This window comes from Periophthalmus magnuspinnatus, chromosome 21 (genome assembly GCF_009829125.3).
Source record: "Periophthalmus magnuspinnatus isolate fPerMag1 chromosome 21, fPerMag1.2.pri, whole genome shotgun sequence".
Lineage (NCBI taxonomy): Eukaryota > Metazoa > Chordata > Actinopteri > Gobiiformes > Gobiidae > Periophthalmus > Periophthalmus magnuspinnatus.
This window is the reverse complement of record NC_047146.1, coordinates 13,338,809-13,353,915: the sequence shown is the minus strand read 5'-3', so window position 1 is coordinate 13,353,915 and position 15,107 is coordinate 13,338,809. Positions and strand designations below refer to the sequence as shown.

At 38.4% G+C, this 15,107-nt stretch overlaps 1 protein-coding gene across 3 annotated transcripts in view; it reads right to left on the bottom strand.

Annotated features, from left to right (window-relative positions):
- The window catches only part of pkp4 (plakophilin 4), a 106,068-nt gene that overhangs the window by 88,855 nt on the left and 2,106 nt on the right, over positions 1-15,107 (bottom strand). For 2 of the 3 annotated variants that reach the window (XM_033987448.2, XM_033987449.2), the window contains exon 1: positions 1,569-1,627. The exons of the other annotated variant lie outside the window; for it this stretch is intronic. In XM_033987448.2, coding sequence (XP_033843339.1) covers positions 1,569-1,584 — 16 coding nt within the window. In that variant the 5' untranslated portion in view covers positions 1,585-1,627. Of the gene's footprint in view, positions 1-1,568; positions 1,628-15,107 lie in introns of those variants that run through there. 3 annotated transcript variants of the gene reach the window in all.

Below are 15,107 nucleotides of genomic sequence, written 5' to 3'. Positions count from 1 at the left end.
ACTATTAAAACAGCCTTGCAGAAATGTTGTTGCTCTGGTTCTACTGACTACAGCAAGTTTATAAATGAGTCTAAATGATACTACAACTTACACTTACACATTATTCCAACTTGCAATTTAAAGAAAGTCTTACAGCCGGAGCTTTTACTGAATGGGTCCATTTTGCTGCAGCAGACGTCATGTGAAAAGAGTTAAAGGTTCATATGCTTCACCATAAATGCTCTGCGGTGAGGAGAACCATTAGCTTGGGATGACAGCCAGTTTAAGCGTGCAGGGCTGGTCGGATTGTTTACAAGGCGAGGTTTTTGGCAGGGGATGAGACCAGGGATTGGGGGGGATGGGTCAGAAGGAACATAAAAAGTACTACATGGGAGGTCCCTCAGAAATGTGACCCTGAAGTATTCCTGGAGACAGCGTGTTTCAAGGTGTCAATCTCGCCCCCATCCCGCAAACATATCCCAATGTCAGCTCCCTGAATTCCTGCACAGCTCATTCACGGCAAAAATCACATTCCAAATCACCACCTCTTTTGTAAACTTTCGATAATTTGATTCCAAGAAATTCCAGCTACAGGAAGAGAGGAGAGGAGTGCTGTTTTGGCTCGGCAGAACTCCTCCTCCTTTCTGACTTCTGTTCAAACAAAAACAGGAATGAGTCAGTCGGTTCAAATTTGAAAAAAGTTGTTAACCCGGTCAGAGCGGGGAAATCCTGTGACAAAAGATGTGGAACTAAAGACAAAACAGCGTAGATAGAGTTATAGTCTTTACAAATTAGGTTTAAAGTTTCACTTATCATGTTTGGCCCGTCAATGACCTCGCTATTTCATTGCTAATATGCCGCAGTCTGCCATTATGAGACAGCTTATTCACCTCTGACACACATTCAGAGTAATCACTGAAGTCACTTTGCAAATAAGTTTTTCAGAGAAGCTTAAACTTGCATTTTGTTTAAGTGTGTGCTCTAAGCAAATATAGAAAATGGTTCAATTTATCTTTGAGGTTGAAAGGACACATTTTTGATCCGCTTGCCATATGAAAACACCATACATCAATTCTGAATATGATATTATGCCGTAGTATTCAAGTCGGATAAATGTAACAATTATTTTTAATGGAAGCAAAGAATTTTTTATTTGAGTTTGAGTGGCAGATTGTTGAATAGTTTAAGTAAGATGAGCAGACACTTTCAGAGGCCAATGACGAACGACAATTTCAAACTTTCCACCAATGAAAATCGAGCATAGCAGTGTCATGTCATTTCAGATAAACGCTCAACAGGTAAACGTCTGAATTTTAACGAGATAGAATTCATCCTATCAGCATTTTTGTTCAACATTTAAGAATTCCTGTAAGTGTTGCCATAACTGTTGTTCCTGCATTGACTTTGCTTTGAGACAGATGACTGTACATACATAAGGAGGGTGAAGTCTTCAAATAAGGCGCCTGAATAGACAAGACATTTTTTAGGGCAGATTTTGGCAGCTGAGCCTTTCATTAGTCTAATATATTCTAACAAAATACAAAAGTTTTCTCCGAGACCTTTTAAAGAAAAAAAAAATAAAATCTTACCTCTGAAATTCCCCATTAGCGTGGGTCTGTTATGCTTTTAGCCTTAGCAGCTTCGAAGCAACACTGAAGAGAACGACGCTGCTGCCAGCCTAGTCATATATTCACAGTGACTGGTTCCTCAACATTCTATCTTTGCATTCTCGCCAAATGTTGCAAACGACGACACGGGTGAAGTTTCATATCATGTCAAGAGAAAATACAAAGCTACAAAAGCAGTTGGGGACTGATCTGAGGAGATTTGAAGGTTGTCATTAGGGTAATACCGGAGAAAAACAGCAGTAAAGTTCCCACACAGTCGAAGCATGACCTCATTTCAGTTCAAGTGCAGAGGCTAATTATTGCTGTTACTGTTACTGCCCTTGACTAAACGCAAGACAAATAGTGTTTACGCGGGATGGCTATTCTCAGGGGGTTTGCTTAACTAAATGCACGTCTAACAAAGTGCATACAACTCAGAGCTATCTCGTACCAGCCGTGAAAATAGCCACCAAGGGGGGATTTTATTATGAAATTTCTTAACACCTGAGGTATAAAATGTTACTTTAAAATACCAATGCTAATAAGGCAACGGCAACTTAATACATGATGAACTCAATGACCGACAATATGACATTAAACTTATTCTCCATAGTGAGGCAGGTAACGTCTTCAGGACCGTCTTCAGGACAAGTTAGGTCACATCTGTGCAGAGGCAAGCCATAGTATAAAAGGATATTATTATATAAAAGCAATAAAAGGACAAGGTCAATTACAGGCTCTTTTATTGCTCAAAAATACCTTTAAAAACATGCATTCTTACAGTGGGTGGGTTCGCCTCTCCACAAATGTGACCTAACTAGGCCAATGTTACCTGCCTGACTATGGAGATTGATAAGTTTTAAGCCATAATGTGTAACACTGTAGGCATTAAATACCCTATGGAGACAAGCAGGTAGTGGAAGGTACATGTAACATGCAAAATGCAGTTTTTTTTCGCTCCTATGCTTTCATGAATAATATTTGCACATCATTCATTTCATGTCAATCATTGCCATTACATGCACAAAGCACAAATTACATTCTAGGATTGTGAAAAGTATCAACAACTAGATAGTCATTTGATCAAAACTAGATATTATTAATCAACCTTTCCCAAAAAACTTTGAATTGTATTAGAACCAAGTATGAGACCACATAGACATTATATATATATATATATATATATATATATATATATATATATATATATATATATATATATATATATATATATATATGGCCACATGGTAATATAAATTAAAGTACGGTACTATGATTTAATGCTGAAAATGGCATTCTATTGTCTAAAAGAAGAGGTTTTTTTACTATCAGTGTGGTATCAGATTCGGTATCAAGTATTGTTTTCCATCCGTTACTATCGAAATTGAGAAATCTTAGTCTTGTGACAACACCATTACATACAGCAAACAATCAGAGTGGAGAGATTGCCTTTTAAATACTCTCAGCTTATCTTAAGTGCACTGCCAATACTACACATACTCTGACCTCACCTTGAGTCTGTACCATGTGGTGTGTTCTACTAACCTGAGGCTGGGTCTACTCTCTTTTTACTCTTTCTATCCAAATTAAATGCACTTTATGGCACTGGGGAGTAAAAGGAAAGTGTGTGAGTGTTATGCTATTCACTGAGCATACACCAGGTTAAGTGTTAAATCTGACTGAATAAGCCCATTTTGAAGGAAATGTCACCAGGCTATGGACAGATTTACCGTTCCACTTTCAAACATTGGCTTTTTCCCTGCCGTTTCACTTGCGTATGAATTCAGCAGTTGTGTGATCCGCTGAAAGCCACCTGTGTTCTGTCCCCATACCCAGGGGAAAGCTGCACTGGCAAATCTAATATGAGTGTCAGAATGTTGACGTGCACGAGAACAGGGTTAGGGAAAAATTAAGTTACAGAGGGGAAACTTTACTTGCTCCGCTCGGGTCAGGATGTTGATATTCTCACAGGACACATTCAGATTTTAAGTTGACTGGTTTTGTATTCAAGTGTATGTTTTAATTAAAGAAACACAATATGCTTATAGTTCACTGGTGGTTCAAACTAGGAAAACAGAGATCCGACACTGGTATCATATGTGTGCCGATCCAGAAATAATTGATAGATTGGATATCGATTTACAAAATATTGCAGCCGATATCCTTGTTGGGCTTATAAATTGAAAGGACTATAGCCTCGTTGCCACTGGTTTGCTTTGCAGCAGATCGGTATGGCACTCATGTATAAAGATCGAAAATATTATATTTCCAGTGCGTAATGCATCTAATATGAGCCAGACCCAATGCATTACATAAAGAGGTTAAAACACAGCATAGAGTCGCAGAGAAGTGAAATAAATGCAGAAAAAAACTGGCAATAAACCAAAAGTAGTTTTGTGTTTATGCTAGCTTTAGCCCCGTCTCACAGTGCCACAAACTAAATGTCTTTTTTGTGAATTGCTAAAATCAGCCTTTTGATTACGAGTACAATTCAAATATGATTTTGGCAAAAGGCTCAAGTGTCCCACAGAGCTGCCTGTGTATCGCTGCTTTGCAGGAACATTTTGTCCATTTGTGTCTTTGTAGTTGCCAGACCTAGACCTGTGTCACGCCCAAAGCGGCCTCGGCCAATTGTAATGGACACTCTCTTTGGTGGGTGTCCCACCCCCCCAACTGACCTGTGCCAAGGTTGCCCCAAGAAAACCATGCCAGTGGAAAAGCTTATTTACTGGTAGTAGTTGGTCCTAAAAATCTCACAACATTTGAACTTTCATTTGTACAAAGTGGTTCTGTAGTCACTTGAAGAATAACAGCTACATTTGGATGATGTTTGCCATATGTTAATTTTGTTAAAAGAAGTAAAGGCTATTTTCAGTCTGCACTGGTATCAGTTGATTTCAGTATCGGCAGAGACTTAAAGCCATAGTATCGAAATCGGTATGAGAACAGATCGGTGCAGCCCTTGTTCAAACCCTTTCATTGAATACTGCCATTGTGTCCTTCAGCAAAACACTTCACATTGCATTGAATGGTTGCTTGATGACGTACTGGTCTGAGAGACAACTGATATAAAAATGAGCTCATTATTTATAACTTTGCCATCAACCATCAAATGTATCGATTTCCTGCTGAATTAAATGGCTGCTCACAAATGTGGTCACTTCAGGACGGTCCAATAATGCCAACACTGACAAAAAAGTTTAGGCCTATTATAATTTGACAGTATCCCAAGAATAGATTTTACTTAAGATTTTTTTTTTGTTTGGTAGAGCGTAATTGTGCTCTGACAAAATTGTGAACATTACAAAAAAAAAAAAAGCATCTATGTGTGCTATGTAAGCTAACAAGGCTAACCAGTCCACAAACAACTCCGTCCAGTTGACGCGGTAAATATACTCCTTTATCCCTTATAACTGCTGTCACATGAACCCTGCAGTCAAAAAGCCATTATGCCAGTCAGCAGAATAGAGATTTATCTTCATGGAGCTAAGCGACGATGGGTCACCGACTTAAACTACGACAAAATGAGGTCGAGAAATAATTACACATTAGTGCGAATTTCAATTTTCAGACTGCTGTTCGTACACTGGGTTTATGAGGACGGCAGCGCTCAAAGGCCAGACAAATGGGAACCGCGTGAAATCCAGACTTCAATTATCCATCTGCACACAGCAAAAGACAAAAGATAAGCTTGTGTAGATAAAACTTTGTATAGATAGGATTGAGGAAGGCTGGAGTGAAAACACAAAGGAATATATGGTGCCAAATGTTCAAATACAATGACTATTTGGGAAGCCTGGGTACCATAAACCTGACTATAATTAGAGGAAATGAAATGTGGCAATGAGTGTTCTAATGCATTTGTAGAATAGTTTGTTTCTTAATTAAATACGTGTGCGTGCATATAATTTGAGTACATTTTACTGACCATGAAACAGAACTAGTTAAATTTAAATGGTTTGCAGTGGTCCAAATATTATAATAAAGGTAAGTGAGACTATTCCTCAGTGACCTTATGCATTCTGAGCATCTAAATTATTCACCACATTTTATAAGAACTTTCAGAAGCCAGAGTGAGTTTCTCATCACATAAACATGGCTAACAACAATAAAAACACATTATAATTAGATACAGACAGTACACAGTGGACTTATTTTGTCCTCAATAGCTGCTTATTCAATATATCTGTACTGAAGACACATTTTGGTCATATACAACAAAAAAATGTGTTACATTTTCACAGTATGTTTGAAAACTATCAAATGCAATATTCTTTTAAAATCTGATGTGTTGCCATTTTGCCTTCTAATAAAAATCTTTTAATGGAATACCAGTGCAGACATTGAAAATACATACATTGCCCATGTAGCGTTTAAATTAGTAACTTTGACCTCCAGCAAAACTTCTCTCATGCCTTTAGACCCGCACCTCACTGAACATCTGAGTGATATCATCTGGTTTACTCTTAATGGAAACCCACATGCTCGCAGTCCACCAGCATGTGGTCGGCTTACCCTCATCCGGACATGCTGAGCATTACGTATCATGTGCAACTTTTCAGATGTGAGAAACTGTCAATTTGAGGCATCTAAGCTACAGCGAACATGGATCTGTGCCAAATCAATAACGCATAGATCCTTATCATTCATGTCTTTTTCTAAATAGTTTATGTTTAAAATTTGGTTCTTTTTTATAATGAGCAAAAACAAAGCTCTATATACAGTTTCAAGGTTCAGCTGTATGTTAGAAAGTGCTATGATTCCACAGAAATGCAAAGATAAAACCATACTTCAGAACATTCTCTAAGGAAATATACAAGTTACTGCTGTACTCTGTAATATTATAGCCAAAGGAACAATATTTCCATGGAAACACGCAGGAGGAGGCCAAAAAGGACAGTAAGGACATGAGTTTTTCAACATTTTCCAGTGCAATAAAAACAGCCAAAATGAACAAAACATCCTTTTATTTTAGTCTATTTTTAGCTGAAAAGTTACATACTGCTTTAATTAACCACAGAAATGAAAAAATATATAGCGTATCCGTATCACTCTTTTTGAAGCAAGTCTAATATCTCAGACACTTTGGTTTTCAGAGATAATTACAATTTCGCTAATTCTAAACATTTCTATATAGAGCAAGCAAAGATAAATGACTTCCTTTTCAGATGCCTGCACTATGAACTCATTGGGCACAGAGCTAATACATTCCAGTGGAAGCCAAAGTACGTGACCTTGTTCTATTGTGACAAGTGTGCATAATTTACATTCTTGATTAATCCCAGTGTTTACAATCTATTAAGCCATAAACTTGTATGTGGTATGTGTGGACATGTCGGCATGCAGGCAGTACATTAGTTCAAATCCCAATAGTTTGCAGTATAGTAATCATTATACCAGCTCCCTGTAGCACTAGCATTTATGTTAGTTTAAAAAAAATATTATATATAACCAAAAAGTCCTGTGGTTTCTTTCATCTTAAAATGTAAAGCTTTAGGGTGAACACTGTCAAAACAAACCAGTCCCACTTTTCTTACATTTAAACCTTTTGTTTATATGGAACACTTGAGTTAGTTTATAGTAAAATGCATATTGCTAAAGGTCTCATTTTTACCATGCGGGCTCATTTCAGCAAGCAATAAAACGCTGGTATGCTTTCCAAGACACATACACAAAAGGCTAAATAAAATGTGCCAGATTCTTACTTAAGACAACCCGGTGTGGTGTGGAAGTGTTGTTGACAAATTCTTTGCGAGTCTCCCACGTGGTGAACTGACCAGAAGCAAAAACACAGTTATTTTTAAATCTCTGTTTGACTTTTCTCTGCTCTGAACAGCTGAAAATGTTTTACTTAAAAAGACACACCCATCCACGAAGGAATGTCTGCTTTCAACAGCAAGACGCGGTCAACACATGGCGACTTTCAATAACTCTATCAATCATTAGCTGGAGATTCCGTTTTAAGGACAATGAAGGCTATTTAAAGCGTACCTGGTCTTTGTTTACTTTGGGTTTAACAGCGGAATCTAGACTGGCAAGACAGCAGCGTGACACCCTGCCCTTCATTTTCTGGACTAACACAATTCACAATACCTGATTCACGCGCAGATCCCATGTCTATAACGCACTGAACTTGTGTTGTAATATCCTGCTTCCAATCAGAGCAGGGGTAGGGCAAGGACCGGAGTTAAGCTTGGAAAGTCCTCCGCAAAACTGGGCGTGCACGCTTCCCACGCACTTACTACATCTTGCAGGGAATGTTTACTCGGGGAGGATGACTGCAGACCAAATATTCAATGTTTGCAGTGAGAGCGAAAGGCCAACTCGGTAATCACTCACCTGCAGTGCTTTTTTCCGGGATCTGGATGACAATGCCAGACGTGACGCTATAACTGAGGCTACATCAGCTGTTTTCAGTCTGTGTCCTCTGGTAATATGTTTTGACAGAGGTGACATAAATGATTCTGATTGGATCTGAGTCCCTTTAAATGGAGTTTGCGCTAGTAAGACATGCCTTATCCTGTCACACATTGTAAGTAGAACATATTTAATGGACGACTGTGTTTCTCCACGTAACTCTAGCCTGAATACAAGACTGTGGATGCAAAGCAAGCTTAGAGGGAATTGTATTATACAGTCTGAACCTCAGAGGTCAAAATGATACGCAAAACAGGTATAAAATTAAACTAATATTGGACTTACAAGGATAAACCATTCGCCCATGGAAGTCAAAAATTGAAAAAGACTCTGGACGGTAAAAAAACTCAACAGTTTCCATGGCCATATGTTTAAAAGTTCTACAAAAATGGAAAACAATGCAACAACAATATACAGGCTTCTCCAACACTTTACAAAAGCTTACATGATGTCACCGTCGCATCCCCCAGAGTTCAGATAGGTGTGACTGATAAGTTAATTAGCCAATCAGAGATACACATGGACCATCCGCATTTACTCGGCAACAAAAAAGTAGAAACAAATCTAATAAGTGATGCACAAAACGATGTTAATCTGAATCTTCTGTCTGCTGCCCTCAGACCGCAGATACAAGACTCTGACATGGAAGTTTCCACACTTCAGTAAAAGCTTTGTCTGCCTTCTGCCATCACCGCTCTCGACTATCTGTAATCTGGATCCGCATCAGCTTGAGTGTGCGTTGTCTTGTGCCCATTTTTCTTTATTGTTTGTATCTATGTGGTTTCTTTTGACAGTAAAGAATTTCCCCTTGAGGACAATAAAGGTCTATCTATCTGAGGTTTGATTTTGTTCAAAATGATAGATGAAGAGCCCAGTTTCCCATTGCATCACTGAAATAAACGGACCCGATTGGACAGCTTTGCCTGAGACACAGTGGATGAGGTGGTGACAAGGCTAGTAGATCTTCTGTTTAGTATATCCAGTCTGTATCCAAGGCTCTGCTATACATTTTTAATTCTTTTGGTAAAATTCCTTCCACAGCTGCGCATATTACATGTCAGTCATGCAGGGGTTGAGAGTGCAAAAGGCGACAGAAATACCACTGGTTCATCCCAATTGGGAGAAAAATGTTGAAAAGGCGAATTAGCATAACAAATGTCCCGCCCCTGGCAGTGCTGCGCCTTCACAATGTCAGGTGTCTGAGGTGAGTCAGCGAGCCCACTCAGCAGCTCCACATTAACACTGATTCGTTTTCTGGGATAGTTCATCTCCTGTCGCGATCAATCACTGAGCTGAATTAGATGTAGAGGCCCGAGCTGATGGATTCCTCTTCATAAAGTGACATTGTGTGGGTTTATTGTTGCATTTTGGGGAGAATTATAGATTTGACATTTACAGTAATAAATTCACATGGGCTCTGCGATATGAGAAACTGCTGTACCTCAAGTATGAAAATCTGTAATATAAAGTATGGCTCTGGAAGGATGTAGGGACTGGCCTGACAAACAGTGCACGGCATTGAAAATAATAATATATGAAGTATTATATAGGATGCAAACAAAAATGAAATTATATTGACATAAAACAGGTTTCCTTTACTGTAACTGAAGTAAGTCTGGACTTGAAAGCCAAAATCGTTTTATCACTGCAGTTTAATTCTCCTTTTGTTCTTTTTTAAAATATAAAGGAGTGTAAATGAGATATACAAGATATAGATCCCACATTTGGTGATGATTTAATATGATTCATAGGGCGATTTTTGTGATATCAAAAAACACGATGCAATTAAATCACACTGGTGTCTATAACGGTCTGAGCTCAATATGAAAGAATTACGTAATAGGTCTGATTGTATTGCATATTCAGAAAACAGTACATGGTAAAAAAATGTACAAACTGGGATTAATACAGTTTTTTTCCTTTGAGTTAAACTAAATAGCTAGAATGCATATTTCAAAAGACTGCATTGCCCATTTCTAACACCGCACTGTTGCAAATATGAATTGCTTTATTAATATAAATGCAACTATTTCAACTATTGTGAAGCGAGAAGTCAAAACCAAAACTGTAATAAAATATGAAAACCCATAGCATACCACAGTGCAATGATACAGACAGTGAATCTATTGTAAACACAGCGGACCACAACAGGGCAGGAAACTCTAGTTCCTGTGAAATATTATGAAACCTGCTCAAATGGGATGAATAAACAGAGGGCTGGCTGTGTATTTCCTGCTGGCTGATTACCGGTACATTGGCACTCCCTATCGTTGCTCTGATACGGACAGGCCACGGATGACGAATGCTATCGGCTCTCATCTCCTAATAAACATATTGCAAAACAGAAGCATGATAATTAACATTGTGAACTGCTAATCAGAACAGATGTGTATTTACGAACCATTGTTAATTGAACTAATGTGAGCGCTTTAAGGAAAGACATAATGGCTACTCTGCCCACTCGAGTCATATTTTTCACTTACTGGCACTGCAATGATGACAGAAAGAAAAAAAAAAATGAAATAATTTCCCATAACCACGTCTACTGTTCGGTGCACTGATTATTATGCCATTATCTTGAAGTGGGGCTTAATTATAAAAAGGCAGCCAAGCTTTACCTCCAAATGACATTTTTCCAGTGTTCCTCGCCAAGAAAACGGCAAAAATCTGTTCCCAAATTTGGCCTGACTTTCCTGTTCGCTGGAATCCAAAAAACGCCATGTGATAACCTTCTTGATAAGTTCTAATATTCCACTGAGAGTCTAGGTTATTGTGATACTACTGAAGCGCAAAATCAGTTCACGTACCTCAACCGTCATGACAGCGAACGTAATGCCCACTGAAGCGTATGTGTGAAAAATACCTAAATTAAAGTAACAACAGCCAAGAAAAGGAAAATGTCAGCCAGCTGCACTCAGCGTTAAAGTATAATGAAATATTACAGGTGAGTGAACGGTGAAACGGATACCCCAAGTTACTGTGTTTTAGTTGTTATTCCAACAAATATCTCCTTGTGCAATGTCACCGCATACTGTGCAGACTATAGCAATACCATCTTGCCCAAACTCTAATCTATCAAAGCAGGATTTAATTGAAAAAATAAATCACACTCCAACAGTTTAGCTAAATAAATTCCGTCTTTAGCTGTACTCTAATGATTCATGGAGGCTGCGGAAGGCTTTGCGGCTCAGGCATAGATCCATTTCAGCATGTTCGACACAAAGGGAGTGCAGCTGGCTGTGAGGCCGGTAATGTTCTTAGGTGAATCTTGCCAGCACCTGGGAGTGAACGTATACAAAAATAAGAGGGTCTGGAATTGTTCAGAGTTAGTGGAGCAAGGAGAGGCGGAGAGTACTTTAGGTGGTGCAAAAAGGAGTTTCCCTGAGATGAAAATGAGTGCTTTCAAGTTGGATGGATCTGTGAGCTCATGCTATAGAACAAACAAAGTGGTTTAAATTGAAGGTAGTAACAATCCTTGAAATGGATATACACTTTTCTGTCAATCCTTTGAAACTGCAAAACCACGTAATGTGCACAAAGTCATGACTAGTTAATGATTAGTATGTTGATAGTAGTTTGTGGAAGCAGGCCTGTATTAATCTAGTGTCTGTCTGTTTCTTATTGTCATTTATATCCTTGGGTCTTTTTAATCAAGAAGGCTGCAGCCAATCCTTTCTGTAAGCATGTCGTTTTGAGTTCGCACTTTGGAGGAATAACTTTGATTATTGTTCTATTAAATGGCAAAGCTTAACAGTCTGTATCGCTTAGACCCAGGAAATTAACACTGAAAGCCATTTTATGCATTTGGTTTTTTTTAAACAAGTGGTTCTCAAACTTTTTACATAAAGTATCACCCAATATTCATCACTCTGAGTACCACTAGAACTAAACTAGGCCAGGAGTACTCGGTACTAAATTAGACAAACAAGGGCAAAAGCCACTCTTAGATAAATAAACAATGGCTAAAGGAGATCTAAACATGGACTAAGCCCAAAAGAGGACATAAATATGGATAGAATCTACAACTACAAAGTAACCACAGTTTGAGAACCACAAATTTAGACAAAATAAAAGTTGTGATCAATCAATATTCTGACAAGAAAATTAACTTACTAATTAACTTTTTGCCATAACATCCAGCCCAGTAGAATGCTTCAAGTGAAGAGAACAAAAATGTTCGGTCATGTTCCCAACAATATTGAAATGTTTAGCTCGCTAAAAATGAAATTCATTACAATACAATTTCAAATAGTGTATTTTAACAGTTTTGCACTTCTGAATGTCTTATTAACTAGAGTAATCCCGCCTTAAGCCCTGCACAACTCTGGCATCTGTGGTATATAGCTCAAGTTCAGGTTGCATACTCAGCTTTGTGAAAAGACTTCAAGAGAAGAGGTTTCTTTCAGGATCAATCCTCCATGTCTGCCTGGAGGCTACAGGTCTGTCTGCTTTCATGTCATCACTAATAAAAATATAAGGAGTACACTGATGATACAAAGCACAGATATACAATTTATGCAGGGGACCTATAAAAATGCCATTCAAATGTCATATACTTCAACTGTATTTGTTCATTTTCAGTGTCAACAACTCTTTTTCCTGGAGTTCATTTCACTTTGCAGCAGTCTTTCAAATGCCTTGACATTTAAGAAGTGAATGCTCTGCTCTTTTGCAGGCTTTCGGAAAACCAGATGGAGACAATCCTGCCAAGCGTTTCAGTTTTCACAGCTAGCCTGAGAAGCGGTAGCCAGCAACATGTATGACTACACTAGCATGTAACCTGACATTGACAAGACGCCTTCACCTCCGGACTAATTGCAACAAGCCATGAATAGATGTTCACACACCATTTTGGTATGACACGTGTCACCACAAACCAGGTCTCAGCTTCGTTATTCAAAACCAAGTGACACACTCAACCTACAGTAAGGAATAGGGCTGTGAGATTAATTGCAACTGAATCAAAATCGCAATTTGATTGGACACAATTAGCAAATCGCAAAGGGAGCAATTTCTGAAGTAACAAAATTTGCTCCAAAAACAACAAAAAACCCAGTCTTATTTTCAGGGTTGTGTCAAAAATTGAGAGATTGATAGCTCATGATCTAAACACAGGGTAACCTGAATCAAGGCCACAGCACATCTCTTTATGTCTCCTCTCATATCCTTACGTTTCACAAGTTTTTACTTAAATCTGGCCAATTTGCCTAAAAGTCCAGTGTTTTCTTCCCTGTGCCTCTGTGTGTGTGATGCGTCTGCCCCTGCTCCCCCTCCTTCTCTCTGATCCAGCCGCAGTTCCTCACCTTCTCCTCTTTCTCCCCTCTGGTGCTTCTCATCATTAAAATCCAAGTTACGAAGAGTAAACAACTATTTTCTCACATTTATGAGTAAAACTTAAAACCTAGTTTAGCACACGGACATTGCCCACATTTCTTCTGATAGTCGCACCGCTTTTTAGGCTTAAAATATTGTACAAACTCATTCATTTTTAAATGTAAATGTGAGTTATTAGTGAATTATTGTTATTATTATTATTATTATCCTATCAACGTGAAATAAGAACTGTAGCGACCCTGAGAGCCTGCTCTCTATAGCTGAAGCTCACATGTCTACATTTTCAATAAGATGAAAGATGATCAAATTGAAAATTGAGATCGATCAATATGTGGGAAATTTTTTTTATAAAATTTCCCATATTGTCCAGTCCTACTTTAGTTAAGATCTTTACAAACTTTACATGTCTGAAATGTGATTATTAGTTTGTCAGTTCATATTTCAGTCTCTTAAGGTCAAAATGAGACTGTTATGTGCTGTCTGCATCTAATTATAAAGCGGTTTTATCATCAGTAAATCAGGAAGTAATTCTAGTAGGCTGTTTACATGCTAGTTGTTATTAGCATTACCGTAACAGCATAACTCCGCTCTGACCCATGAGTCGTGAAAATCGCTAATAAAATCCAAACTGCAACGTGAACTAGTTCTGTTGTTGATGTTTTTATCAGTCTAACCTATAGAGATGCATTAATATGTTTGGCACTGTTGTTGGAATGAAATGACCAACATAAAAAGCCAGTCTATTCATTCACAAGCAGCGATATCAGAAATGTTAAATACGCCCACTGGGAGCTTAAGAATTTGTAGCATTTAACCTTGAGCTGTGAATTTGCATAAGAAAAGAACATCTGAGTTCTATAAAAAAAATGGATGAAAATGAGCTGCGAGAAGAGTCACCACCCCCTCCTTTGCTCTTCACTTGACATGACAGTGGTGTTTCCTCTCCTGGACTAGTCTCTTAGTAGCATTAGTGAGAAACGCGGTTGACAGAGGTGATAATGTGAGAAGCTCTGTAAAATATTCAACAAGGTATTACGTGCACCATGGAGGTAAATCTCCTGCTCCGGAAATCTGTTTGAGAAGCTGCTTGATCCTTAGTTGTGGTACAGTAGTAGTAGTGGTAGTAGTAGTAGCACTGAAAAAAACTTCGCAGTACTAGCCAATAGGAGTCCTGGCACTTCAGCTTTCCTTTGGGGCTTGTATGAAGAGTTTTTTTTACTGGACTCAAAAAAAATCTATTGTGAGGCTAATCTCTGGAAGCGCTGACATGCTTTGTGTTCTTTATTATCCTTAGCTGTCCGGGTTCCAACAAAAGCACGGAATCTTTCAGGAATTCATCGCCAATCACCCAGCACCCTTACATGCCAGGGCTTATCCACGCAAGTAATTTAAAAATTCAATACACACCCTAAAAGGCAATTTAATGTGTTGTTCTCACCTTTGAACTAAGCCAAACTAAAATTTATAACAGTTGCAAAAGGTTGAAGAATTGACAGTCCGCAGCGGGGATAAAAACACAATACTTTGTCAAAAAATACCCAAAAACATTTCAAACACAAATGTTGACTACCACCCAGAGTAGGGTCCACTTGTGAAAGCACTTGACTGATTGAATTGCGTACCAGGTCCGCTGACCTTCTCTTGACTTGTGGGAACAGCTTGATATTTTTGCACTTACATACACACATGCATGCACAAAGCACAGAAGCAAGAAAAATAGCCATTTCTAAAAAAACAAACCAAAAACACTTTTCTATATAAAGAAATAGT